Below are 26,466 nucleotides of genomic sequence, written 5' to 3'. Positions count from 1 at the left end.
ATGGGTATGAGTCTTACCAAACCCAGATATTCTTTAAACGAGTTATAACATCTCATTAAATTAAAAATTATCCTCATCAAATTATTGATGTAAAAATCCTATAAAATATAATATACTAAAAATTAATATCTTATTTATTTTAAAATATATATATATATATATATATATATATATATATATTATTTAAATTAAAAACCAGTTTTATAGTAAAAAATAGACGGGTCTTGAGTCTCATCAAACCATAAGTATATTATTAACTTTCATAAATATTATCTATAATTAAAAAACTAATTTTATAGTAAAATAAATAAACGGGTTTGGGTCTCATCAAAACTATATAGTTTTTAAATCGGGTTATAACATATCATTTATTTGTGAAATAATTAATCACCAACTATAAGTATATTATTAACTTTCATACAATAAAAAATATAAACTCAAAAAATAAATATACATTAGAACAAATAATATAAAACAACCCCCGTAATACGGGGGATAAAAACTAGTGTGTATATATATATATATAATATATAAACGAAAACATAAAAATCCTACGTGTCGTTATGTGATCGCTCCCCATTTTTTTGGAGTCACCAGATTTGCTTGATTTTTAAATGGAGGCTTCTCATGCATTTGACCCGAATTCATGGGTATGGGTCTTACCAAACCCATATATTCCTTAAACGGGTTATATCATCTCATTAAATTAAAAATTATTCTCACCAAATTATTGATGTAAAAATCCTATAAAATAGGATATAATAAAAATTAATATCTTATTTATTTTAAAATTTTAAAGATATATTTATTATTTAAATTAAAAAACCAATTTGATAGTAAAAAAATAAACGGGTCTTGAGTCTTATCAAACCATAAATATATTATTAACTTTCATAAATATTATTTATAATTAAAAAACCAATTTTATCGTAAAAAATAAACGGGTCTTAGGTCTCATCAAAACCATATAGTTTTTAAAACCGGGTTATAACATCTTATTTATTTGTGAAACAATTTATCATCAAACCATAAGTATATTATTAAGTTTCATACAATAAAAAAATATAAATTCAAAAAATAAATAAATATTAGAACAAACAACATAAAACAACCCTCATGGAATAAAAACTAGTTTTATATATTTACCCATAATTTTAAAAGTTATTGATCATGATGCGACGCTTGTTTTTTAATAATAGAGTGTGACAAAAAACATTGCATCATCAATGGAAAAAAGCACCCAAATTAAAAGGTGAAAAGAAAGTGATTCGTGAATAAAGGGCCCATTTATTTAGGTATTTTTAGTGCGGTCACAATTGAAAATAACATGTCAAATTATGTTTTTTTTTTTGAACGGCCAACTAATTGGCTAAAGTAGCTTGAGCCGGTCACTACTCCGGACGGACGGAGCCCCTAGCGGTCCACCTGTTGAGGGATTCACCGGATAAAACCCGACCCCCACTCCCGCCAAACGGCACGACAGCGAGGAGCCGGTAAAATCGGGTGAGATCAGGACTCGAACCCTGACAAGTCAGAGTCATCCCTCATATCTTCCATATAAGTTGGTGGTAGTGAGGTTTGATCCCCCTACCTCTCACTTGTAAAGTGAGTGCTCTACCATTAAGCCACAACCAACTTATGCTAAATTATGTAATAATTTCACTTATGTAATAAAATTAAATTATTATCAATTTAGTTTTAACCGTTAACATTTATCATATTGATCTCAAGTGAGTGAGACTAAAACCTATAACATTGGAGATAAGTTTATTTAAGTTAACAAGTATTAAAATGTGATCAAATATTTCCTTTGATTTAATATAACTTATAAAACATTTTTTATAATAATACAAAAAGTTCAAAAACTAGTCCTTTTGAGAATTACATTAACATTTATAATTTGATTAACATTGAAAATATTTATATGTAACATAGAAAACTTGTTATTTACAAAAACAAAAACTTTTAAAATACAGTTTAATACCTATAAAATCCCGTTCCTTTTTATTAAAAACCATCTAAGTATATGCTTTTCGTAACATATTGACCCACATATTCACAAAAGGACATAAAATTTGTGTACTAACACGAAAAGCATTCAAGCATCACAGTTGAATACGTGACGCACATTTTTGCGACAAAATTGCACGTTAAAAATTGATCAACAGTTTTGCAAGCACAATTTTCATAGTAAATAGCTTTTTTACGACCATATATTGTGTTACAATAGTTCTATACGTGACATATAATTAACTACATATAACAAGAGTTTGTAGTTGTATGATGTGTATCTAAATCACAAGTTAGTTTAATTGTCGAGCTTTAATAAAGCTTACTAAAAGCAGTTTGTTTTTGGATTAAAGAGGATACAAATACTAAACATAGAAATTGTTATATATTTCTTAAATAAACAAAACTACAAAATAACAAAAGTATACATGTGGTTGATAACATTTTCATCAGATTGATCTGGACCGTTAATTTTAGTAAAAGAATGTCTATAAGAGCACTTGTGTTTTATCCATGAATCCATCATCTCCCACAAGAAGCCTCTTCAGCAATTTGTCTTGTCTCATACAAACTTCAAAACACACACACACACTCTCTTTAACTTCATCAACAAAATGGAGTCTCTCAATATATCTACAAAGGTGGTTACTCACTCTCTCTTATATGATTTCTATATTATATGATCATTTTATACAAACTGTACGATTTTCGCATGCATTTCAAGTTACAATTAGTTCGATTTGATATGTATTTTTAATATACGATAATACGATATTCCCTTCCCTAACCTATATTAACCCCTTGTGCAATACCCTCAACATTATGTCAGCTAGCTTCTACCTCCCTAACTCAGCTAAAAAAACTCATTTATCTTTAAAATTTAACTATTTTTTTTTAAAATATCCACTATCTCATTCTCTATATCCTTCTCTGTTCAATTAAATAATATTTTTTATCTGTTTATTATTATTATTATTATTATTATTATTATTATATATCTTCCACTCACAAGAAATATATAGAACAATATATTTTTATACTTAGAGAAACACTATAACTTCTCTATAATCGTTCTTTATTTTAGAAATGTTGATGTACTAATTTTACTAGTTACTCTGATTGTTTCTTTGAAATTTAGAAATACAAAGAACCTGCTATGATTGCTCTAATTAAATACCGACTATATATACACACCATCGTTTTAGCAACCCGACGACCCCTTAATCCCGCTATTTTCACACAAGCAACTTACTGAAATTTTCCGAATTCGATCAAGTTTATTAAAAAAATTAAAAAAAACAGTTAATTCGGCATTTGTTGATCAAGAGCCAGCTAGCAATAGCATGATCATCTATTTCTTTGGAAAACTTTGTAAAATTTGGAAAATGACACTGTGTGTTCGTTTCAGAAGTGTCAGGTTTTCATGTAACACACCACACGTGGGCTATAACAATATAGGACAACACAACACGTGAACACATATATTAGTTTTACATTTTTTTAGAAAAAAAAACATGTAATATTTTTTTTATGATAAATTAATAAATAAATAAATTGCAGGGTAATAAAGAGACAAACACCATGGATGGAACAGTAGATTTTCATGGACAACCAGCTATCAAAGCAAAAACTGGTCGATGGACAGCTGGAACTATTATCCTAGGTATATATAATTATAAGTTTAACATACCTGGTTTATATTTATTTATTTCCTCAAAATAATTATATATATATATAAGTTATAAACTTGATATTATACTTTACTTATCTAGTTATATATCTTCATTGGAATATATTTTTTATTAACTGTTACATCGGATAAGCCAACTTATATCTCCATGTGACCATGTGTGTGTGTTTACACACACGTACACTACATGTAATCCATTCGTTTTTTTCTTTTAAAATTTCTCTCATGCATAATGAGATTTACGGAATAATAATGTTTAAATGGTTCTCTATATTAATTTAATTTAAATATATACATGCATACATATATACATATATATAAATTAAAGTTAACTTTTTTTCCGAAAGTTTAGAATGGTGGATGCTTATTGTATCCTCACAATTTGATAGCTCTATGTGTGGGCATAGTTTTATTTAGTTATTTGATGAGAAAACCGCATTTAATTAATAATTAATTACGCAATAAATTCCAAAGAATTGGGAGCAAATAATCTTGATAAAGACACTGAATTTGTATCTATAATAGTTTTATAAAAAATTGATAATTTTTGTTAAGAAATATATAAAAAAACGGTATCTAAAAAAGAACATGTCCACTTATGATTCAAAACCGGTAATAATATATTAAAAACGGTCTTATATATAAAGGTGCCCTGCTTGCGGTGCGCGCATATAATGTATATATGTGTGAACCCTCAGGTGGGCAAAAGTAAAATTGCATTAATTTTGACGTTATTTTACTAATTTTGTGAAAATAACGTTAAAAGTGATGGAAGGTTAATCAGGCATCATGTGGTGGCGTTGATAGCCGAAAGACAAGGGTACATGCACCAATCAGCCGGTGTCCCGATGATTGAGTGCTATGTGCCTTATGTCCAAGGCTTGATGCAAAACTACTATCGAGCCGGGGGTCTCACCGGAAGCAGCCTCTCTATCCCCATGGGGTAGAGGTAAGGCTGTCTACATCTTACCCTCCTCAGACCCTACCATAGCTTTGCTATTGGTGGGATATACTGAGTACAATGATGATGATGATGATGGTCTTATATATAAACTTATACAAAAAAAATACGTCAGATACTCATTGTTCCTGTAGTGATACATAAAATACGTATCCATATTATTAATTTTGAAATGAAACGTTTTTGTATCATTATTAAGTAATTCTAAATGCAAGTTTATTGGTTACTTATAAAATCAAGTAATTATTAATGCAAATATTATTGGTTAATTAGTAAAAAAGGATTCTACTTTCGGAGGTGTAATAATAAGAACAGGATAATATACTAATAATATAGTGGGTATGTATTTGCTTAATCATGCAAAAATTTAGACGTATCCGACACGCGACGGGTGAATCCTTGCACGCAAGCTTATTATACAACGCGACAAGATTATATTATACCAACATTAATTTTGTATGATCATCACATGGCCGGCCCAGACCTCATCTTGGGCTCGGTAGATGTTTAGGACATGGTTTCAGTGATGACAATACAATTATTATTTTTTTTTGTCTTTTATGTATATAAATTTTATTTCAAAAATTAACAAGTGAAGTTGGTCCAGCATATATGTCACACACGTTTTTTCGTGCAAAAAAAATGTATGCTAAATAAAAGGTTGTCATTAAACAAGAATTTATGTTATTTTACAGTGAATCAAGGACTAGTGACACTAGCTTTTTTTGGAGTTGGGGTGAACCTAGTGCTGTATCTAACCCGGGTTCTACAACAAGGCAATGCCGAGGCTGCAAACAGCGTTAGCAAATGGACGGGAACCGTTTACATTTTCTCGCTTGTTGGTGCCTTTCTCAGCGACTCGTATTGGGGTAGATACAAAACTTGTGCCATCTTTCAAGCCATCTTTGTGTTGGTACGTTCTTTAATTAATTACCTAGGGCCGGCCCACCCAGGGCCCGAAACATTTAAACATATGTTTTTATTTTTTTTCCCATGGGCCCATTATTTAATACTCGCTCCGGGGCCCAGACGTTAAGAGATTCTTAGGGACGGTCCTGATTATGCTCATTGAAGGGCAAAACGGTAAATTTAACTAAGTTTCAAATCTTAATAGGGCTTAGGAGGGCTATCTATAGCATCAAGCATGTTCTTGATCACTCCCAAAGGTTGCGGTGACCGGACAACTATATGCAGTAGCCACTCAAGTTGGCAACTCGGGTTATTCTACATTTCGATATACATGATCGCGTTAGGATACGGGGGCTACCAACCGAATATCGCAACATTTGGCGCTGACCAATTTGATGAAGAGGACACCAATGAAGCACACTCAAAAGTAGCTTTTTTTAGCTACTTTTACCTTGCACTTAACCTTGGTTCACTTTTTTCCAACACATTCTTGAGTTACTTTGAGGATGAAGGAATGTGGACCCTCGGGTTTTGGGTGTCGACCGGGTCAGCGTTTGCTGGACTCGCGTTGTTTCTTGGGTGCACGGTGAGGTACCGGCATTTTAAGCCGAGTGGGAACCCGTTGAACAGATTTTGTCAAGTGTTTGTGGCTGCTTCAAAGAAGTGGAAGGTTAAGTTGCCACAAGGTAAAGAGTGCTTGTTTGAAGAGGATCAAGATACTTCTTTGAGTACTGGAAGAAAGATACTTCATACACATGAATTCAAGTAAGTCAATAATATTGTTATTACCCATTTAGCGAACCTTGGACAAGAATGCCCGCCCGGGGGGGGGGCTCAAAGTGTATAAAATTTCATAAACGAGGGACAATTTTTTGGTCAAAAACGGGTGAATTTACACTACGTATAAAAAATTTTAGGGTGAAAAACGGCTAAATTTACACTCTTGTGTGAAAAAACAGGGCCAGACCCACCCCTGGCCCTCACTATGCTTCGCCCCTGCCATTTAGACCGTTTGAGATAAAATACAACTCAAATCGACGTGTTTATTATTTAATAATTAACCTATATTTATATTATTATTTAATAATTAACCTATATTTATAATTATTTTTATATAAACAATATGCGTTATTTAGTTAATTCTAATAAAAGTTTATATATGATAACTATTAGATATAACATTAAATAAAATATATATTGATAATAGCCTCATTTTGGCTCGCAAGCCAGCTCAATAAGTGAAGCTCGGGCTAGTTTATTAAGCAAGATTATATATAGGCTCAAGCTCGGGCCCTAGTTGTTTAAGCAACTTGATTCGAGCTTTCGATATATAAAATATAAAATAAAATCTATAATGATAATAGGCTCATTTTGGTTGGCAAGCCAGCTTGATAAGTGAAGGTGGGGCTAGTTTATTAAACAAGATTATATTTAGGCTCAAGCTCGGGCTCTAGTTGTTTAAGCAGCTTGATTCGAGCTTGTAGCTAGCCGACCTTGAGTAGCTGACTAGCCTGACTTGGCTCGTTTACACCCTTAAACCATAGCTGATATTAGCTTAACTAATGCAGGTTTTTGGATAAAGCAGCATTCATTACCTCGCGGGATTTCAACGACCCGAAGGAGAACACTCACAACCCGTGGACTCTATGTCCGGCTTCACAAGTCGAAGAGGTGAAATGCATATTAAGATTGCTTCCCATTTGGCTATGCACGATAATATACTCGGTTGTATTTACACAAATGGCGTCTCTATTCGTCGAACAAGGCACAGCCATGAGAAGCACAATATCCGGTTTCCAAATCCCCGCTTCTAGCATGTCTAGTTTCGACATATTAAGCGTCGTACTTTTCGTATTCCTTAACCGAAGAGTCATCACTCCACTCGTGTTAATGTTTAAAAAGAAAGACTCCAAAGGGTTAACCGAGCTTCAACGAATGGGAATCGGGCTTATTATCGCAATACTAGCAATGGTTTCGGCTGGCATTGTGGAATGTTATAGACTAAAGTATGCTAGTCAAGACTCGAGCTCGTTGAGCATATTTTGGCAAGTGCCTCAATATGCGTTCGTGGGCGCGTCTGAAGTGTTTATGTATGTGGGCCAGCTCGAGTTTTTCAACGCACAAGCGCCTGATGCGTTAAAGAGCTTTGGAAGTGCGCTTTGTATGACGTCTATTTCGCTTGGGAATTATGTTAGTAGTTTTATTGTGACTATTGTTATGAAGATATCAACCGAAGACGATATGCCAGGGTGGATTCCCGGGAATTTGAACCGAGGGCATCTAGACAGGTTTTACTTCCTGCTAGCTGGATTAACGGCGGTCGATTTGTTGGTTTACATTGTGTTTGCGAAATGGTACAAGAGTATTAAACTCGAAGGGAAGAATAATGAAGAAATGGATGAGACTGATGATAGTGAAATAATTTAAAGATAAACGGTCCAAAATATAAATAAATAACAATGTGAATATGGTTTTATTCGGTTTAAAAAGTTTGTGGTCGGGTCAGGATGAAGTGACCGTGGTTTCTGTTACGTCGAATGTGGTATGGAAACTGAGGATTCGGAGCGAATGGCGATATTGGTTTATGGTTAAGATGGTGAGTGTAGTGGTTTTGGATTCATCAAGTGATATGATGTTAGTTTGATTAGTTTAGTTCTGTTGTGTAACAGGACACTGATTTAACATTTGTGTTGTCATTTGTGAGTTGAAGTTTGTATGTTGTAACAAATTTAATAATTTATGGTTATGAGAGATCTGTTTCATCTGAATTCACTATGTTCTTGCTAAATTAAGATGCATTTTTAACTAAAAATATGGTTAAAAATTAAAATACATGGGACACCGTATATAGAATAATGAAAACCGCGTATTATTTATTATTAATCAGTTACATACAAGGGTACCACGAGAAAGTTACAAAGAAAACTTATTGAAAATACAACGAGTATACGTTATGACTCTTGATCAACAAGGAGGTGTTTAGTTTCCTTGATAATAGTTATATCATATAATTGGTAATTTCGGTTTTACTCCATGAGTGTTAACAAGTTTATTTACTTGAGTATTAAACATGTTCTTTTCTTAACGATTTAAGGCCTAAGGTTTCCAATTTTATACCATGTACATTCTTTTAGCTAACTTCGTCAGGCTTCTCTGTTAAATGGGTAGGTCAGGTTTTACCAACTTCGTTAGATTTTTCCATTAGGATGCAAATGGATAAAGCTCGAAAACCTTAATTTTTAAATAAATACAAACATAAACATATTAAGTAATCAAGTAGTTAAACTAATTAAACTCAAACATGAAAACTAGGGGTGTGCACAGTTTGATTTGGTTATTTACCTTCACAATTAAGATATTACTCACCCGCACTCGAAAACATACATAAGCTCTTGGCGAATCCCCATTCCCACTTGTAGCATAGTGGTAAAAACTTGGGTTCTTCAATGAATATCCAATTCGATCTATATTTATGTCACTTTTGGCAAATTATGACAATGGATGATTTGAGTTAGGCTTACGAGGTTATCAATCCCAATCCCAAGCTCACCCGGGTTTTCATCCTAGTAAAAGATGGTGACATAACGACTGTCAAGTGACAACCGACGATATGATGTTCGAAAGAACGCCCAAGTCAGTCACTAAAAACTTATAAGAACTCGGTTAAAAGCAGTGTCGTAAAAATCGCTAGTCGCCAGTCGAGCGGTAGGGTGGAGACTAGCGATTAATCGAGATTAATCGAATCAGACTTTAATGTATAATTTTCAGTTTTATATATACACATACACATTTTTATATGTAATTTTCAGTTTTATACATACACAAACATATTTGGCCGAAATCTCGCTGGAAACCGCTGGTTTTTGCTAGAATCTCACCGAAAATCGCTAATTTTGGTCAAAATCTCAGCTGAAACAGCTGATTTTGGTTGGAATCTCACCGGAAACGGTCATTTTGGCCGGATTTGACGATTGACCGATTAATTGGTCGAATAGCCCAAAATTAATTAGTGAAGTGCAGACTAGCGATTAATCATGAATTAATCGATACCCATTCAGGATTTTTGCAACACTGGTTAAAAGACAACATAGTCCTGTTCAAGTACACAACTCTCATACAAACAAGGTTCTTCGTCTTCAACCTCAAGTCACAATTTTCTTTTCATCCGATAAACAAAATGCTTCAAATTTTATTATTATTAAAAAGGTGATTCCTTTGATTGGAGTAATAATCATGAAACTATCTCTAAAACTCGACGAACAACAAACCCTAAACCCATTCATCTTCAAAGCCAAAATCCCAATCGCCGTCTTCAACCTCCCATTTCTCTCCGCCGTCACCGCCACCGCCACCCACCACCACCACTCCGCCGCCGCCGACACACTCTCCTTATCTCTCCGTACCCACTTCGCCGCCGGCCCATCTCTCAAACTTTCCTACAACGCCGCCGCCACCGCCGCCACGGCAGCACCAGTCACAGTCACTCTTAAGTCAAGAATCAGTCTTTCCGGCTCCCCCAACAATTCGCCGTTAATAATATCTGCTAATTTCTCGTTTTCGCCTCAAAACCCTAACCCTAACCCTAACCCTAACCCTAACCCTAGCTTTTTAATTCAATTTAAACCCAAATTGGGATCGTTTAGTTTTCGTAAATCGGTATCTTCTTTTTTTTGACTAATAGATTTAGCTCTGGTATATTACATTATGTGACTTCATAGAAACATCCAAACGATTTACAATGAAATGGCAGGTAAGCGGGCAACAAGCTGCGCCTCAACCCCCTTTTGGATAGCAAACCCAATCCGACTAAAAACAAAGTTTTGATTCTTATGGGCTGATACGTTACTATACACAACTTTCTGAACCCTATTCAAAAGGTCCACGGCATCCGGAGCTAAGAAACCAAAAGTGTCAAAGGCGAAAGAGATAAACACGTGTTGATTTTCCTTCTCCAAACAAGCTCTCTCGTGTTTAGCAACCTTGCCCGATGCCGCCTTCAATGCTGCCTGGCCTGCTACAAATCCAGTGTCCCTAATCCCAACAAGAGGGGACACTCCTGTGAGGTTGACACAAGCGTGTTTTCCCCCCACCCACCCAAAAACAAGAATATCGGCCGGTCGTAATGTAGATCTTCCTTCTTGAGGATCCGTAAGAAAGTTTACGGGGGCTTCCTTTTTAGCCGAAATTCCGGCTCGTTTAAGAACATCGCATAGAACATCCCTCACCAAATCATGCCTGTACTTAAACCCAGGCAACTCTTTGCAGTGAACTGCATGCTCGCCAAAAGAATCCAAACAAACCTTACGGCAAACTGGGCATGGCTCATCTCTCGATTCTCATTCCGTAAATCACCCAACTCTCAACCCATCCACGAACACATCCCTTTCAACATCTCAAACTCACCCGACTCAATATCACTCCCCGATTTCCGACCCACATCATCCGCCAAGTCATCAACCCTCTCAACTTTAATCTTATTCAATCTCAAATACGGCAAACCGCCAAGTCATCAACCCTCTCAACTCTAATCTTATTCAATCTCAAATACGGCAAACCCGGCACTTGCTCAAATACGGCAAACAAACCTTACGGTATCTTCTGTAATTAGTAGTAAGAAAGTTAACGGTAAAGATTCGGTTAATTCGAACAATTCGAATAATTCGTACGGGTTTGTGTCGTTGGATCGGGCAAGTATATGGAAGGGATTGGCGGTGGAAACGGGTGCGAAAGGTTCGATTTTGTCGGGGGTTTTGGTGGCGGCGGATACCGAGTTGCCGGTCGGTAGACGGGTCAAGGTAGGCTTACGGTGGGGCGCGGGCGTGGGCGTTTTGTCGGGATACGATAAGCAAGTGCCGGGTTTGCCGTATTTGAGATTGAATAAGATTAAAGTTGAGAGGGTTGATGACGTGGCGGATAATGTGGGTCGGAAATCGGGGAGTGATATTGAGTCGGGTGAGTTTGAGATGTTGAAAGGGATGTGTTCGTGGATGGGTCGAGAGTTGGGTGATTTACGGAATGAGAATCGAGAGATGAGACGTATGTTGGAGGAGATTAAGTTGAATCGGAGTGGGAGTTCGGGTGGGTTTAAGAAGGGTGAGGCGAGTGTGAAGGAAATGAAGAAGAGTGGTGGTGTGACGGATGTGGAGAGCGAGCTGCAGAAGGCGATTAAGGCTGCGTCGTCGGCGTAATGAGGTTTAGACCTTAGATTACTTGTTTGATTTTGTATGTGTATAGCCAGTATAGATGGTTTATTGATTTTGATTTATGAATAATATTGTTTTGAGTTTGAGTATATTTAGTTTTATAGAGATTGGTTTTAGAAGTTAGAATATGAATTGATCATATAAATAGAAGATGCAAGTCATGTATAGAAGTCTTTGAATCCAAATAGAACTATATTCGAGACCTAAATGAGAACGATGCGAGTAGTTTGTTATTTGGTACGATAAACTTCATGTAATCGACAACCTAAATGAGAACGATGACGAGTCGTTTATTATGCATCGGTAGTTAAGCAACGATTTCTGTTATAAGTTTTTTTCTTTTATGAATCAGGCACCGATCTGAATGAAACGTAGCGAATTCATATTATGTAGAACTTGATTGGATTTTTAAAATCCAAAACAGTTACAGCCATAAAAGTAGACATGTAAAAGTTGGTTTTAAATCCAAATCGGTTCGGGTTGGTCAACTCTGGGTCACAACCGGTTTGGGATAGACTGAATCGGGTTGGAAACCGGCTTGGAGGCAAGAATGTTCAGCTCAATCAGACCGGTTTGGATTGGGTTGAAACTAGTTTAGGACAAAAGAAATCGGTTTGAGGGAAGGAGATTATGAACAGGTATACGAATTGGCGGGTTGGGTCAAGTCCTAACCGGTTGTTGTAGTGTAGTGGGTTGGTTTATAAATTGGGTTTACAGGCCCAAGATTTTTTTACACCCATTTATCACATAATTTACTATCATATAGCAATTTGGACCGCACTAGCTACTTTAACCTAAATGAATTTACTGGCTACGTTTGTTTGTTTTCATCTCTAGTCTAAATATTGAATCAATACTAAAACAACTTAATTACACACTTGGTAATTTGTTACTTAATATCATATATTTCATGTAATAGGAATTATCGATTAGAGAAAGGAGTTAAACATCACAAGCTCTACATGAATATAGAAGCTAGAAGTTTGTCGTGTCGTATTTTATGATTGGTGGAATCTGTGTTGATTAATCGTGTTACTCGTTTATGTTTTAGAAAACGAGACCTATTGTAGATATGAACACAATTCTTCCTAAAAGCTATGGACCATTGTGGTAGCCGTAGGTTGTATAATTTGACTATGTCTTGACAATTGATGCATACATGTTACAAAACACATCTTTCACATGTCTCTAGTACAATTGTTATTCGAAAATGACCTTATGCATATAAACACGAATGCCTTATATGTATCGCCGTGTATTATGAATATATTTCTTTAGAAAATGATGTAAGCCTGAGCAAAAACGTGTTCAGACCATTGAGTCGAAGCAAACTTGAATAACGATACTTGGTTTGGTCATTGGTATGCATATATATGATTTTTCAGTTTTTGGATTAGTCCAAAAGCATATTAACCTCGTTGAACCTAAGTGGCCGGATTTACTGCATTTTAAACCCAATTGACGGTCTTTCGTATTTCAGTCACCAGCTATTCGGTTTTTAGCCGTGCACAAGCCTAGATGTGAACACCAAATGAATCAAGGATGTTTTAACACATCAATTTGAAAAGAGTTCTTTTAGCTATCTCGGTGTCTTGTAATAAAATATTTTTCTAACCATATAAATTTCAAAACTACATTTACACTAAAATGCTAAATCGCTTACCAGGCCATATGGCCTTCATTGAGTGGACTAAAAGTAAGTTTGGTTTATTTATTAAACCAATTTATGTTTCTTTCAGTTGTTACTGAACTTTAATAGAGTTATCATACAACCCTAAATTTAAGTAATTTTTTTCCTTTAAACAATTTACGTTACTGGTTTCCACCGGGATTCGAACACCATCTCCATTTTCTTTGTTTTTTTTCTTTAGGCTTATTTTTCCGAGATTTTTTGTTTTTTATTTATGCAACGATTCCGACCAAATTCCAACATTCCAGTCATAACGTGTGGGTTCGCTACTAGTTACATACACAGCAACGATAACATTAACAAAATAGCCTTTGTATAAAGACAATTTGCAAGCTCAACAAATTCTATCCACAAACAAATCTCATCCTCAATTTGGTATTTTCCACTTCCAAGTGGGATATACATATCAAATACAAAACAGATAAAACTATATATTATACTTTTGTGTATATACAAAATAAGATAATTTTGTTACTAAAAATATTATATGAAAACTTGGAAAGCAATTTTATAATTTCAATAATTAAAATCATATTTGATAAAGTTTTGAAAAACAAAAATAAAAAATTGTAGTGTAAGTAACAATCATAGTTGCTTTTAATAGTTTTAATATCTAACCGTAAGCGAAATTGTTTATAACAACTTTTTATCTATGTAAACTGATGTGGGCCTAAGTATTGAAGACCGGGCTATTATGTATTTGGAGGCCCAAGATCGCGCAACAAAAGGTGGCCCACGAAAACGGTGATAACTTGGCCCACGAAGCTCCGTTTCAGGCCCATTACCGGTCAAATTGAAGCTTGAGACGATGAGCACATTATTGTTTTTGTTTCAGCACTTTTTATGTTATGGGTCTTTTATTGTTTTTTCAGTACTTTTTATGTTTTTATTTTTGGGTTTGTGTTTGGCCCATGGCCCGTTTTAGGCTCATTTCGTATTAGACTCTTTATTTATATGTTGGTTATGTAGTATGAACAATCAGACTTGAATTTTAATAATTATCAATTTTCTCTTCATTTTCCCTAGAATCTTTGGGTGGGATTTGAGAGTTTCGAAGTTCGTCACGGGTATTCACCGAATCAACGTGATCCGACCTTTATTTTGTTTATACCATTGCATCATAAACCGAAATCAATCCATTACCAACGGTTTTGTTTCATAATATGAGCTTATCAGGCCACTAAATAAAATTGGGGCTTGTTAAATGCATACCGACCTCATTAAACTAAATATTTAAGAAAAGGCAAATAGATTACTTAACTAATAACCGGTTTAAACGATTTCACAGTAACAACCCGAGTCATAAACACCACTCTATCAGGTTCCCAATGGTTGGTTAAGGTTGCTTGTCCACTTTTGTGCTTTTACTCTTTTAGAACCCAAAACGGCATCGTTTGGTGGATGTCATTGCCACCTGGACTAATACCTACATATATTATAATAATAGTATTAATATTAATAATATCAATCTACAACTAACATATAAACAGATTTATAACAACAAAGTAGCGCCATACAAATTTCATTTCACAAAATTTTCTCTTCAAGGTTGAAACACTTGAAAATTTTTTGTACCCGCAATTGATCGATGGCGGCTCTGCTGCTGCCATCTCCGTCGACATGCTCCACCTCTTCTTCGTCTTCACTGTTTTACCCGCGCTCTCGTTTCGTTTACAAGTATTCCCACGCTTCTGCTAACAACATAGTAAGTTTACTCTTTGAGTATTAATGGAGCAGACAAATTTGTGTATTGTTGTTTTATGATATGTTATGTTTTAACTGGTTATATATGTTGGAAAAGAAGAATTTGTTTTGTCAAATTATTGTTTAGTTTTTTTTTTTTTTTTTTTTTTACAATTTTTTCCGTGAAAAATAGATCTGAACGTTCGTGAACTGTTTGATGGGAAGTTTGTTTATGTTTGTTCATTTTATTAAATGAACTGCACATGTTTTCTTTGTTCATTTATGTCCGTAAACATCTGTTTATGTTCGTTTATTTACGCTCGTTCATTTATTTTCATTTAAATTTTAATAGATTCATAGGTAGTTATATATATATACACACACACATAAAAGGTGTTCGTTTATGTGGTCTTTTATGTTCGGTCAATTATTTTCGTTTAAGTTTATTTGTTCATTTTTCTTTGTGTTTGTTTAAGTACGTGTGGAGGTAGGGTCCTAAATCCCCATTACGACATTTTACTTATTACATTATGTATTATATTTATTACATTATTATTGTCTACTAACTAGGATTTAGGACCCTACCTCCACACGTACTTAAACAAACACAAAGAAAAATGAACAAATAAACTTAAACGACATTTTACTTATTACATTATTATTATTATTACATTCATAGGTAGTTATATATATATACACACACACATAAAAGGTGTTCGTTTATGTGGTCTTTTATGTTCGGTCAATTATTTTCGTTTAAGTTTATTTGTTCATTTTTCTTTGTGTTTGTTTAAGTACGTGTGGAGGTAGGGTCCTAAATCCCCATTACGACATTTTACTTATTACATTATGTATTATATTTATTACATTATTATTGTCTACTAACTAAGGCCCATTGGGCTGGGGGATTGTGAAGGTAACTTTTAACCAGCTTGACCCAATAAGGTAGGATTTCATGATGATGGCCATGGAGTTCCTATATAAGGAGTCTTCATCTTTCATTTGAAGGGATCTCCTCTTGGATCATTGGTCTCCGACATATTTTTGTGTCTGTAGAAAAAAAGGAAACTCTTAGCAGTCACCTCCACTCCCCCACTTTTCCATGACAGATCTCGAGCAATCGGAGAAGAAGATCAAGGCATCGGCTCGTTCATCTCGAAGACCGGGGAACATCGACATTGGATCCGGTCTTCGAGATGAACGAGCCGACGCCTTGATCTTCTTCTCCGGTTGCTAGAGATCTGCCATGGAAAAGTGGGGGAGGGGAGGTGACTGCTAAGAGTTTTACAAACACCAAAATATGTTTGAGGCCAATGATCCAAGAAGAGATCCCTTCAAATGAAAGATAAAGACTCCTTATATAGGAACTCCTTATATAGGTCAGGCCCGGTAATGTAATAAATATAATGCATAATGTAATAAATAAAAGGTCGTACCGGGGATTTAGAATCCTACCTCCACAGTACGTGAACTGCTCGTTTAGTCTTTAAAAATGAACATGCCCATTTTCTTAATGAAGGAACATGAAGAAAAATATTTGTTCGATCATCTGTTCATTAAGCAAAATTCTTTGTTTTTGCAATAATCTTCAGTTTTTGTTTTCATAGAGATGTGAAATTAGCAAATCACTGAATCAGAAACCATTTGTACCAATTATTAACGATGGAATCCTGCCCAACTTCATGCACGCCGGACACCTAAATCATACTGTTATTAACGGACGGCTTAAAATTTTCTCCGGCACTGCAAATACTGAACTTTCTCAGGTACTCGATACTCCACATTTTGTTCATAATCCTTAAATGCATAATTTTCTTAAGCATGTTATATTTTATTTCTTTTTAGGAAATCGCGAACTACATGGGCCTTGAACTTGGAATGATTAAAATAAAACGGTTTGCAGACGGTGAAATATATGTTCAGCTGCAGGAAAGTGTCCGAGGGTGTGACGTGTATCTTGTGCAGCCTACTAGCCCTCCTGCTAATGAAAACCTAATGGAGCTTTTAGTAACCATCGATGCTTGCAGACGCGCATCTGCCAAGAACATCACAGCTGTTATCCCTTACTTCGGTTATGCTAGAGCCGATCGAAAAGTAAACTCAAATATTCATTAATAATAGTTAAGTTTATATATTTATGTATGCATGCATATATGTTATGATAACATGTTTATTATTGATTTAGACTCAAGGGCGTGAATCGATTGCTGCAAAACTAGTAGCAAACCTTATTACCGAAGCAGGTGCAGACCGTGTTCTTGCTTGTGATCTTCATTCGGGGCAATCAATGGGCTATTTTGATATTCCAGTTGACCATGTTTACTGTCAGGTAATAATAAATAATACAATATATTCATATGTTTGGAAACGTGTTTAAGGTTTTAACTGACAATTATATGTTTTCTTATGTTCCACAAGCCTGTTATTCTTGATTATCTTGCTAGCAAGTCAATTTGCTCCGATGATTTGGTAGTTGTGTCACCTGATGTTGGTGGAGTTGCTAGAGCACGCGCATTTGCCAAAAAGTTATCTGATGCACCGTTAGTCATTGTTGACAAAAGGCGTCAAGGACACAACGTAGCCGAGGTAGTTATAGTTTCCAACCACATATTTTCTAACTATTTGTTAAATGTTTTATTTTATCGAATCAAAATGTAATTTCAGGTAATGAATTTGATCGGTGACGTTAAAGGAAAGGTTGCAGTGATGTTGGATGATATGATTGATACCGCCGGTGAGTCATTTTACATGTGAAATATTATTTACATTTTTCTTATATTTTGTGACTTTTATATTTCAGGAACTATTTCTAAAGGTGCAGCTTTACTTCATGAAGAGGGAGCTAGGGAAGTTTATGCATGTTGTCCTCATGGTGTATTCAGGTAAACATATGCTATTTTATATTATTAAAATAAACAATGTTTTTGAAATGTTATTATTGCAGCCCTCCAGCAATCGAGAGGTTATCGAGTGGACTTTTCCAAGAAGTGATTGTTACAAACACGATCCCGTTAAAGGAAGAACATTACTTCCCACAGTTAACAGTTCTGTCAGTAGCGAATCTTTTGGGAGAGACCATTTGGCGTGTTCATGATGATAGCTCTGTAAGCAGCATCTTTACATGAGTTTTGGCCTTTGGGAACACGTATAGACAAACAAAATTGGAGATGAGGTTCATTTTTGTTATGAAATATAGATTGGTTTCAGGATAAATGAGCCTTGTGTAACATTGATGCATATTTCATTGAAATGCTCATGGTTGAGTTGAAACTAGCCTTGTAAACTTTGTGTGTCCATTTTTATTATTATGAAAGTTGGTCCAAAAGTGTGTAAATTTATCAGGTTGAGGGTTAAAAGTGTAAATTGTAATTGTTATGGCTAAAGTCTAAATAAGAAGACTTGAAGGGTTATTTGTGACAATCTCAAATCTTCAGTTAACGCTCTTGATATTAATTGTTTTTTAAAATGGTTCCAAGGATAAATACATAAATTAAAACAAGTAATATGTAGCATGTGTTAAAGAAGGATTAAATATTCTGGTACATGACGTGAGGTCAAAGACTTACTCAAAAATAAACTGAATACAACTAATTAGATAGCGGTAAGCGGATATCGAACACATGGAGTTTGTGAAAAATGTATTACTAAGTAGTTTTATAATTAAACTATATTAAACTAAGTGCAAAAAGTAAATTCAAAGATTTGGTTGTTGGTTTTGATTAAAAAAAATAGCTAAAACAATAAACGAGTTTAATCAATATGAGACAATATGCCTTCCCTCGGTTTCAGGTTTCTATGAATGTGAAAGTTAATGTTTAACTGAGATGAACAATAAATAAAGTTCGTGTTTATGTAAACGATTGCGATAATTGAGGATCAAGTACTTGGATTATAAAACGCAAGGTAATCACTCAAAAACCAATTAGTTTATCCAACCCCGAATCCCTCCCGATTAATCTCGATTACTTAAAGCACAAAGAACTGATGGTTTAGAACACAAATTCGATAAACTAACAATCTATCAACCAATACATAAACACCATAATAATGAAATCAATAAGATCAGTTATTATCTCAGAAATTGCATAAACATTCAACAAAACATTCATAAATAAACCTTACAATCCGAGGGAAAACAATAAGGAGTTTAGCCGAGCATGATTCGGTTCATCATTCCTTCGATTATAGTTTGCATATGAATAAAAAACGAGTCTTTAATGATTACCACACTCAAAATATTGTTCTTGCACTCCAAAATCGCCTCTTGGTTGCTCTAAGGTGAAAAGATATGATTAGGATCTCAAAAGGTGTCCCAAAAACGAGTTTATAAGGCTGTTACGAGTTTCAACGTCAGGCCCACCGTAAGCTACGGTGGCCACCGTAGCTTACGGTGGCTTCCAAATGCCCTACGGTGGTTTTAAACTGCCATACGGTGGGTTTTTCTTCAGATTCCACCATAGCTTACGGTGGCTACCGTAAGCTACGGTGGCCTTTAACATGGCCTCCTTGTTTTCATCTTAACTTTCTCGTTTCAAGTCCGTTTTCTTCACCTTTTTCGGCCGCGTTCTCGTAATTACATTCTCTATCTTCTCCTACCTGAAATTATATGAGTAACCATAGTCAACTAATTCAACAAGATAAACCCATTAAACACATGATTATTATTGTTCTTAAACCACTTAAAGGTTGTCCCATGGACCACCCGTCAGTACAAATTGATGCTTCAAACTAATTAATCAATTATCATAAGAGACTATGATCATCATAGAAGCGTTTTCGGTTTTTGGTTCAGTTTGAGCTCAAAATCGACTCATACACACCCGTATCCATAGGTTTAGAATCATTAGATAAACTATTGAGAAATAAGTAATCACCATCGGATGAGTTTAATCAAACAAATGTGGTAGATGATGAACTCATGAACATGATGATTTGGATGAAAATGGAGTTATGAGTTAAAAACATAATCTAGATACTCAAATAGTGAATTGACTAGTCTAAATGTCTGATTGTAACACATTTGTGTAAAAATGTTAAGTTTGTAAACATGCAACTAGAGATGATTAAGCTTAAATCGACGAATTTTGTACTATACTAATATTTAATGTACATGCGACATACTCTTGTGTGTTAATGTTCTTTCGTTAAGATTGCTAGCACGTGAAAATAGATAATAACGGAACTACATGATTATCAACCGAAAAGAAAATGTTGCACGAAGGTACTCAACGAAATATCCAAACGAAATGTTTGAAGAGGTGCTTGACATGATAAGAATAGTTCAAACAAAATAATAGTGATTTCGGATCGCTACACACAACTTACACACTTATCGTTCCAATTTTAATGCGTTCGGATGTTGATTTTTTATAAAATGGAGTGCAAACGAGCCGAGCTGATCACGAACTGCTTGAGATTGTATCGATAAAAAAACTTGAAATGAGCATATGCCTCAAATAAAGCTTGTTTAGTTATCAAGCCCGAGCTCGATCCTTGTATGAAAAGCTCGTTCAGGCTCGTAAAGCATTAACAAACCTTTTGTCTTTTTTTAAGTTTTACCTCTTTTGGGCTTTATTTATCAAATTGACACTGCACACCCAAGTTCGAACTAAGCTTTGACTCGTTTAAGATACTACACGAGCTTAAACAAGTCGAGCCTAAGCCAAGCTCGAGCTTAATAAAACGACCCACGAGCCAAGCTCAAAACAAGCTGAGCTCAAGCCTAAACTCTCGTAAATCAAAACAAACCAAGCTCGAGTTGATAAAACAACTCACGAGCCGAGCTCGACACACTACAAAACATGTGGTTTTAAAAAGTTAGATGTGAGCAGATAGTTAAGAAGGGACTAGTAATGTAATTTTAATATTTCTGGTAGCATTTTGGCGGTGTCATTTTCCCGAATTGATATAATAATATAAATTTCTGAATTCGGATATAAAATAGAACATAGAAATAAATAAGGGTGAATCATCAATCAGTAGTTGCTCAACTAATATCCATTCGGATTATTATCATCATCGCCATCATCGTTCAATCCACAATTTTAACAAGGTTATTATTATTATTATTATTATTGTTTGTTATAATTTGTTTTACTTTTTAGTTAGTTATTCATTCTATTCTATCCACTTTAGAGTTTAGTAATTTATGACACGGACCGGTTAATAGGACTGCGTGTCGTGTTAAATGGTCCGTGTGTAAGAAATAAATTATATGCCTTAATTAGTTTTATATGCCACTAGCCTTACTGCCTTCAACTTTAGTTGATACTCGATAAACAATATGTAAACCCTAGTGACTAGAGGTGTGCACAGTTCGGTTTGGTTTGGTTCGGTTATTAGCATAAACTGAAACCTAAACCAAAGTCGTCGGTTAATATGTTTTGATTGATTAACCAATTGGTTTCGGTTAATCGGTTCGGGTTATTCGGTTAGTTTGGTTTGGTTCGGTTAATAACTAAAATCAAACTTTGGCTAAAATGTTTGCTTAGGAATACGTGAAATAGAGGTATAAATACATGAAGTGGAGGAATAAATACGCGAAATGGGGATATCAAACATGAGATGGAGGTATAAAGGCTAGAAATATAAGAAAATATGAATGGTCCGGTTCGGCTAATTTTAGTTAACTGAGTGTAAAAAAAAACAAAAAAAAAACTGATAAACGATTTTTGGTTAATATCGGTTCGGTTTTTTCGGTTTTTGGTTCGGTTTCGGTTAACGGTTCGATTATTGCACACCTTGACTTTTATTCGGTTAGTTTGGTTCGGTTCGGTTCAGTTAGTAACCAAACTAAACTCGGGCTAAAATTTTTGCTTAGAAATACATGAAGTGGAGGTATATATACATGAAATGGAGGTATAAATAGATGAAGTGGAGGAAGAAATACCCGAAATGGGGATATCAAACATGAAATGGAGGCATAAAAGCTACAAATATATGAAAATATGAATGGTTCAGCTCGGCTAATTTTAGCAACCCGAGTGTAAAAAAAATAAAAAAATAAAAAGTTGATAAACGATTTTTGGTTTATATTGGTTCGGTTTTGCGGTTTTCGGTTCAGTTTTGGTTAACGGTTCGGTTATTGCTCATCCTGCATAGTCGATAAACAGGTCGTGTCGTGTAACCTGTTCTCAACAGGTTTGTGGTCATGTTTGTAAAACTGAGACGATTAGTTATCATGTCGCGTTTGTGTCTTAACACCACAGATAATCGTGTCGTGTTGTATCCAACCTGTTATGCAACTCCTAAAATTTTGTAGGATGTTTTATCTCCCTAATGTTTGCAGTTTCTAACATGTTATCTTGTTGTGTAACATTAGTGGTTTAATGTGCCTCAGGGTGAATAGTACAAGATGGCTTGTAAGGGGTTTTTGGAATGCTTGTTGAAGCTTTTGAACTTCTTGTTGACTTTTGCGGGTTTGGCCATGGTGGGCTATGGGATATACTTGTTTGTTATGTACAAACAGGAAACCGATCGTGTTCATACTGTACAATCAAATGAAGGGTTGATAGAGCTTGGACGCCCTTTGCTGTTGGCTGTGGCACTGCCTACCAGCAGCTTTTATGATAAGTTGCCTACTGCTTGGTAATTTGCTTACTCATTTGCGCTTGATGTTTTTGTATTTTGAGTATTTTTCCTGCATGTGATGTCTTGTATATGTATAAGTTAATTAACTTTTTTTTGTGTGTCATGTTGTTATGTTTTATGTTAACCGTTAAGTTTGGACTTTTATGATGCATTTAGTTGAACAAGGTGACTGTTAAAACGCTGTAAATATGTTACTAATAAATATTTAGGCTATCATTGAGTGAACTTGTATACTAAGTTGGCCTTTAGTTAGGAAATTAGTAAACAGAACGATGTGGGATTTGCCTAAGATGTCGAATGCACTGTGTAAGGCATGCAGGTTAATGCTAAAGAAAAATTGACGATAACCAAAGATTGGCTGGTTGAGAAAGTATGATCAAGAATGCATGTTGTGTTGAGTAAAAGGTAGATTAAGAATAAAAGATTCGAGAAATAAGAGCTTGAAAAAACTAGTTGAGCTATTTTAACTTAAATTATAGCCAAATAATTGGGGCTTTTGATTGTCATTAAAGTCCCTGTTTTGCATCAGCCATTTGTAGCTATTTGCCTTCACTGCTTATTTTCAACTTAAAAGTCTAGGGGTTTAAGAGAGCCGAGTTAAGAGTTACTCAGGCTTGACTTGTGCTCAAGCTAAACTAGCCACAATCTGAGATTGAGTTCGAGCTTATTTAGTTTGAACAGGTTGAGGTCAAGCCCATCTCAGATACGTATATCCATATTATCCCAAGTTTGTCACCTTATACACTTTTTGTCCACATTTGCGCAACAGAAACATTTTTTGCTTGCTAGTAAATGTAATCATTGACAATAACAAGTAGTTTGCGGTTATTAGCTTGCAGAACTTCCCTTGTTACCGGAGATAACTTTCCAGTTTCATGAAACCAGATATATGAATATATCTAAGTATTTCTTCCTACACCTTGTTTATTGAGTTTGAGGCGATTGCGACTTGGAGTACTGGTTTTTGCTAGACCTGTGCACTTGAATTTGTTAAACGGGAGTTATAGCTGTTGATGGCAGATAATTGTATTTTGATGTTCTAGGAATAAGCCTGGCAAACTGCATGGGTCGGGCGGGCTCGGGTCAGAACAGGTTTGGGTCGTTATGGGTTCGTAGGAAATTGAGTTTGAGTCAAAACGAGCTGTTTTAAAAGAAAGTATCAGTCTGGTTCCGATGGGGAGTCGGATTGAAATGAGTCATTGTATAAAAAAAAGTACCGGTGGTGGTGGTGTGGAGATTGTCGTGGCGGCATTGATGTGAGTGGAGGCGGTGGTGATGGTGGCGGTCGCACCGGTGGTGGTGGTGTGACGGTATCGATGTTAGCGACGACAACGTTGAGTAGGTGGTGTCGAGACAAACAATGGTCATGGGTGGTGCTAGCCTGTTTGGATCTTTTTTAAGTCAGCGTGTTTAATATACTTGCCTGTGTTGACCCGTTGACTAATTTGAATAGACCCAAGTGAACTGTTGACTACTCTCAGAGAGTCAATCCATTTACAAATTATTTTTGCCCAAATCTCAGAGTGCTAATCCAGGTGCTATGGAAATCAGTGATTGAAATCTTTAGTATTATGATCCGAGTGTAAATTGAGTTTTCCTACTTAATGTTGCATAGCTTTCCGCCTTTCCCTCAGTTCTATCGACCCGCTTGAACTGTTACAGACTTACAGTAATAACTAATACTGTTGTCGGGTGCAGGTTCATTTATCTATTTATTGGTGTTGGTGCAATTCTCTTTATCATATCTTGTTGCGGGTGTATTGGTGCAGCAACACGCAACGGCTGTTGCCTAACTTGTGTATCCTACCTTTTATAAATTGCTTTATTATTATTATTATTGTTATTATTATTATTATTGTTATCATGGTTTGTTGATTTCCTTAAGAACATGCAGTACTCGTTACTCGTGATATTGTTAATCTTGATTGAAGTCGGATTTGCTGCTTTTATCTTCTTTGACAAAAGCTGGAAATCCGTGAGTTCTTTTCATTACACCTTCATTTCCAACACTTTTCATATGCATAATATGATTAAATAAAACCAAAACATTATTTTCAGGATATCCCAGTTGACAAAACCGGAGACTTCGACAATATATATCATTTCCTAAGGAAACACTGGAACATCTCTAAATGGGTTGCACTTGGAGTTATCATATTACAAGCTCTGATATTTCTATTAGCTTTAATGGTACGCGCTGCAAACGCACCACCAAAGTACGATAGTGATGATGAGTACATTAACGGTCCCAGACAACAAAGACAACCTTTGATCAGTAGACAACCAGCTCCTGCCACCGGTATTCCTATTAGCGGGCCCCTTGACACTCGTCCCGGCAGAAATGATGCGTGGAGTGCGCGTATGAGGGAAAAGGTTCGACATTTATTATTTCCTATTTTATAAAAAATTAATAAAAATATAATATTATGATATTATCCAACCCTTTATTAAGTTATGTTTGTTTTTATGATTCCAGTATGGGCTTGATACATCAGAGTTCACTTACAACCCGAATGACCCGAATAGGTATCAACAAGGGAACACGCCGCCAGTAGAGGAGAAGAGTCGATGTGCGGTCATGTAAGCTAGATGACTAAATCTTGGGTGTGATATATCATATATCTATGTTGAGTGAAAACATAATTTACTATTGTACAGTGTGTATAAAAATAAACTTTTATGGAGCTGAAACTGGATTTTATGTAATATTACTTGGTTTTTGAGTTCATTTGCAACTTTTAAAGAGGATCTATAACTTTTATTAGTTTTCTTTTTTGGTCATTTTACATGTGCGTTCGTTAAGAATTTATCGGATACATGGACGATTTACAAACACATAACCGAACTGAAATTCTTGTTCGTGTTTGTTTATTAAAGAAATGATCTTGTTCGTGTTTGGTCATCTTTTTCATAAACGAGCACAGACAAATATACACAAACATATATTAACTTGAAAAGCAAAAAATCAAGTAATCAACTACTTAACATTAGAAATAATCACTCAAAGTAATGATAAAGTTAAATTACTTGATATAATTATCATAAAATACTTAACACAATAAACTTAAAATATAAAAATATCCTTTTATGACTAAAAAATGAACAAACACTAACGAACACAAACAAACAGACGTTAGCAAACATATATGAACAATCATAAATAAACACAATACCGAACATTCACTGGTACCATCACACAATGAACAAACACATACCTCTGTTTATGTTCATTCATTAAATCAACCAGATATAATTCCTTGTTCATGTTTATTTATTTATTAAATAAATGAACGTAAATAAACTTTTCACATAACGATTCGTCGAACATTCAGTTCGTTTACAACCCTTAGTCTCAGCTCATGGATAGGCGAGTTGACTTATTTTTTTAAATTTCTGTTTATCAGATAAGTTAACATCAATATCATATTTTATTAAGTTTTAAATAATACAGAGTTGGAGGAATCTGGGTACCTAACTATAAATTTGCTATAGTTGAAAATATTTTAAATTAATTAATTTAAATTGTGGCTATGAATTTTGGTTATGAACTTATGATTACCATATTATTAGCTAATTACGTATGTTACTAAAACAATATAAAGAAAAAGATCAAGGGGCATATTTGGAAAGTTGGTTAGCGCAGTTCATTTTCAAAATTGATAAATCAAAATCAAGGGACATTATAATTATGTTACATGGTATACAAATCATTTTAAAAGATCTTTTTAAA

General features: G+C 34.9%; 4 protein-coding genes across 5 annotated transcripts; all 4 read left to right on the top strand.

Annotated features, from left to right (window-relative positions):
• The first annotated feature begins 2,435 nt into the window (after window positions 1-2,435).
• Window positions 2,436-8,389, top strand: LOC143570274 (protein NRT1/ PTR FAMILY 7.3-like). Its single transcript, XM_077055959.1, has 5 exons — window positions 2,436-2,651; window positions 3,571-3,673; window positions 5,357-5,574; window positions 5,776-6,335; window positions 7,139-8,389. Exons 1-5 carry the CDS (start codon window positions 2,625-2,627, stop codon window positions 7,995-7,997), a joined length of 1,767 nt encoding a protein of 588 aa, XP_076912074.1. The 5' UTR covers window positions 2,436-2,624; the 3' UTR covers window positions 7,998-8,389.
• Window positions 8,390-9,803: 1,414 nt separating this feature from the next.
• Window positions 9,804-11,758, top strand: LOC143570300 (uncharacterized). The gene is made up of 2 exons (XM_077055985.1): window positions 9,804-10,123; window positions 11,179-11,758. The coding sequence occupies exons 1-2, from the start codon at window positions 9,804-9,806 to the stop codon at window positions 11,756-11,758; spliced, it is 900 nt and encodes a 299-aa protein (XP_076912100.1).
• Window positions 11,759-14,956: 3,198 nt separating this feature from the next.
• On the top strand, window positions 14,957-18,652 carry LOC143570273 (ribose-phosphate pyrophosphokinase 1-like). 2 transcript variants are annotated; one of them, XM_077055957.1, is made up of 9 exons: window positions 14,957-15,168; window positions 16,754-16,912; window positions 16,992-17,240; window positions 17,332-17,475; window positions 17,565-17,732; window positions 17,811-17,880; window positions 17,947-18,028; window positions 18,091-18,271; window positions 18,319-18,652. In XM_077055957.1, the coding sequence occupies exons 1-8, from the start codon at window positions 15,052-15,054 to the stop codon at window positions 18,269-18,271; spliced, it is 1,170 nt and encodes a 389-aa protein (XP_076912072.1). In that variant the 5' UTR covers window positions 14,957-15,051; the 3' UTR covers window positions 18,319-18,652. The 2 variants fall into 2 exon arrangements, with proteins under 2 accessions (XP_076912072.1, XP_076912071.1); XM_077055956.1 differs by having other exon boundaries at window positions 18,091-18,651.
• A 2,443-nt stretch (window positions 18,653-21,095) lies between these two features.
• On the top strand, window positions 21,096-25,482 carry LOC143570289 (tobamovirus multiplication protein 2A-like). Its single transcript, XM_077055973.1, has 6 exons — window positions 21,096-21,198; window positions 22,486-22,733; window positions 24,435-24,534; window positions 24,631-24,711; window positions 24,795-25,109; window positions 25,213-25,482. Exons 2-6 carry the CDS (start codon window positions 22,501-22,503, stop codon window positions 25,318-25,320), a joined length of 837 nt encoding a protein of 278 aa, XP_076912088.1. The 5' UTR covers window positions 21,096-21,198; window positions 22,486-22,500; the 3' UTR covers window positions 25,321-25,482.
• The last annotated feature ends 984 nt before the right edge of the window (window positions 25,483-26,466 follow it).

This window comes from Bidens hawaiensis, unplaced genomic scaffold (genome assembly GCF_021521415.1).
Source record: "Bidens hawaiensis isolate Kalapana, Puna unplaced genomic scaffold, B.hawaiensis_p1.1 tig00024867_1, whole genome shotgun sequence".
Taxonomy (NCBI): Eukaryota; Viridiplantae; Streptophyta; class Magnoliopsida; order Asterales; family Asteraceae; genus Bidens; species Bidens hawaiensis.
The sequence above is the reverse complement of the archived record's forward strand: the minus strand, read 5'-3'. Positions and strand labels throughout refer to the sequence as shown.

Excerpts from the sequence above, each read along its gene's own strand:
- LOC143570274 (XM_077055959.1), top strand. The coding sequence starts at position 2,625 with ATGGAGTCTCTCAATATATCTACAAAG. Across the intron at positions 3,674-5,356 it reads AGCTGGAACTATTATCCTAG|TGAATCAAGGACTAGTGACA; the intron begins GTATATATAATT and ends GTTATTTTACAG. Across the intron at positions 6,336-7,138 it reads CTTCATACACATGAATTCAA|GTTTTTGGATAAAGCAGCAT; the intron begins GTAAGTCAATAA and ends TAACTAATGCAG.
- LOC143570300 (XM_077055985.1), top strand. The coding sequence starts at position 9,804 with ATGAAACTATCTCTAAAACTCGACGAACAACAAACCCTAAACCCATTC. Across the intron at positions 10,124-11,178 it reads ATAATATCTGCTAATTTCTC|TAGTAAGAAAGTTAACGGTA; the intron begins GTTTTCGCCTCA and ends TTCTGTAATTAG.
- LOC143570273 (XM_077055957.1), top strand. The coding sequence starts at position 15,052 with ATGGCGGCTCTGCTGCTGCCATCTCCGTCGACATGCTCCACCTCTTCT. Across the intron at positions 15,169-16,753 it reads ACGCTTCTGCTAACAACATA|AGATGTGAAATTAGCAAATC; the intron begins GTAAGTTTACTC and ends TTGTTTTCATAG. Across the intron at positions 16,913-16,991 it reads CAAATACTGAACTTTCTCAG|GAAATCGCGAACTACATGGG; the intron begins GTACTCGATACT and ends ATTTCTTTTTAG.
- LOC143570289 (XM_077055973.1), top strand. The coding sequence starts at position 22,501 with ATGGCTTGTAAGGGGTTTTTGGAATGCTTGTTGAAGCTTTTGAACTTC. Across the intron at positions 24,535-24,630 it reads ACGGCTGTTGCCTAACTTGT|TACTCGTTACTCGTGATATT; the intron begins GTATCCTACCTT and ends AAGAACATGCAG. Across the intron at positions 24,712-24,794 it reads TTGACAAAAGCTGGAAATCC|GATATCCCAGTTGACAAAAC; the intron begins GTGAGTTCTTTT and ends CATTATTTTCAG.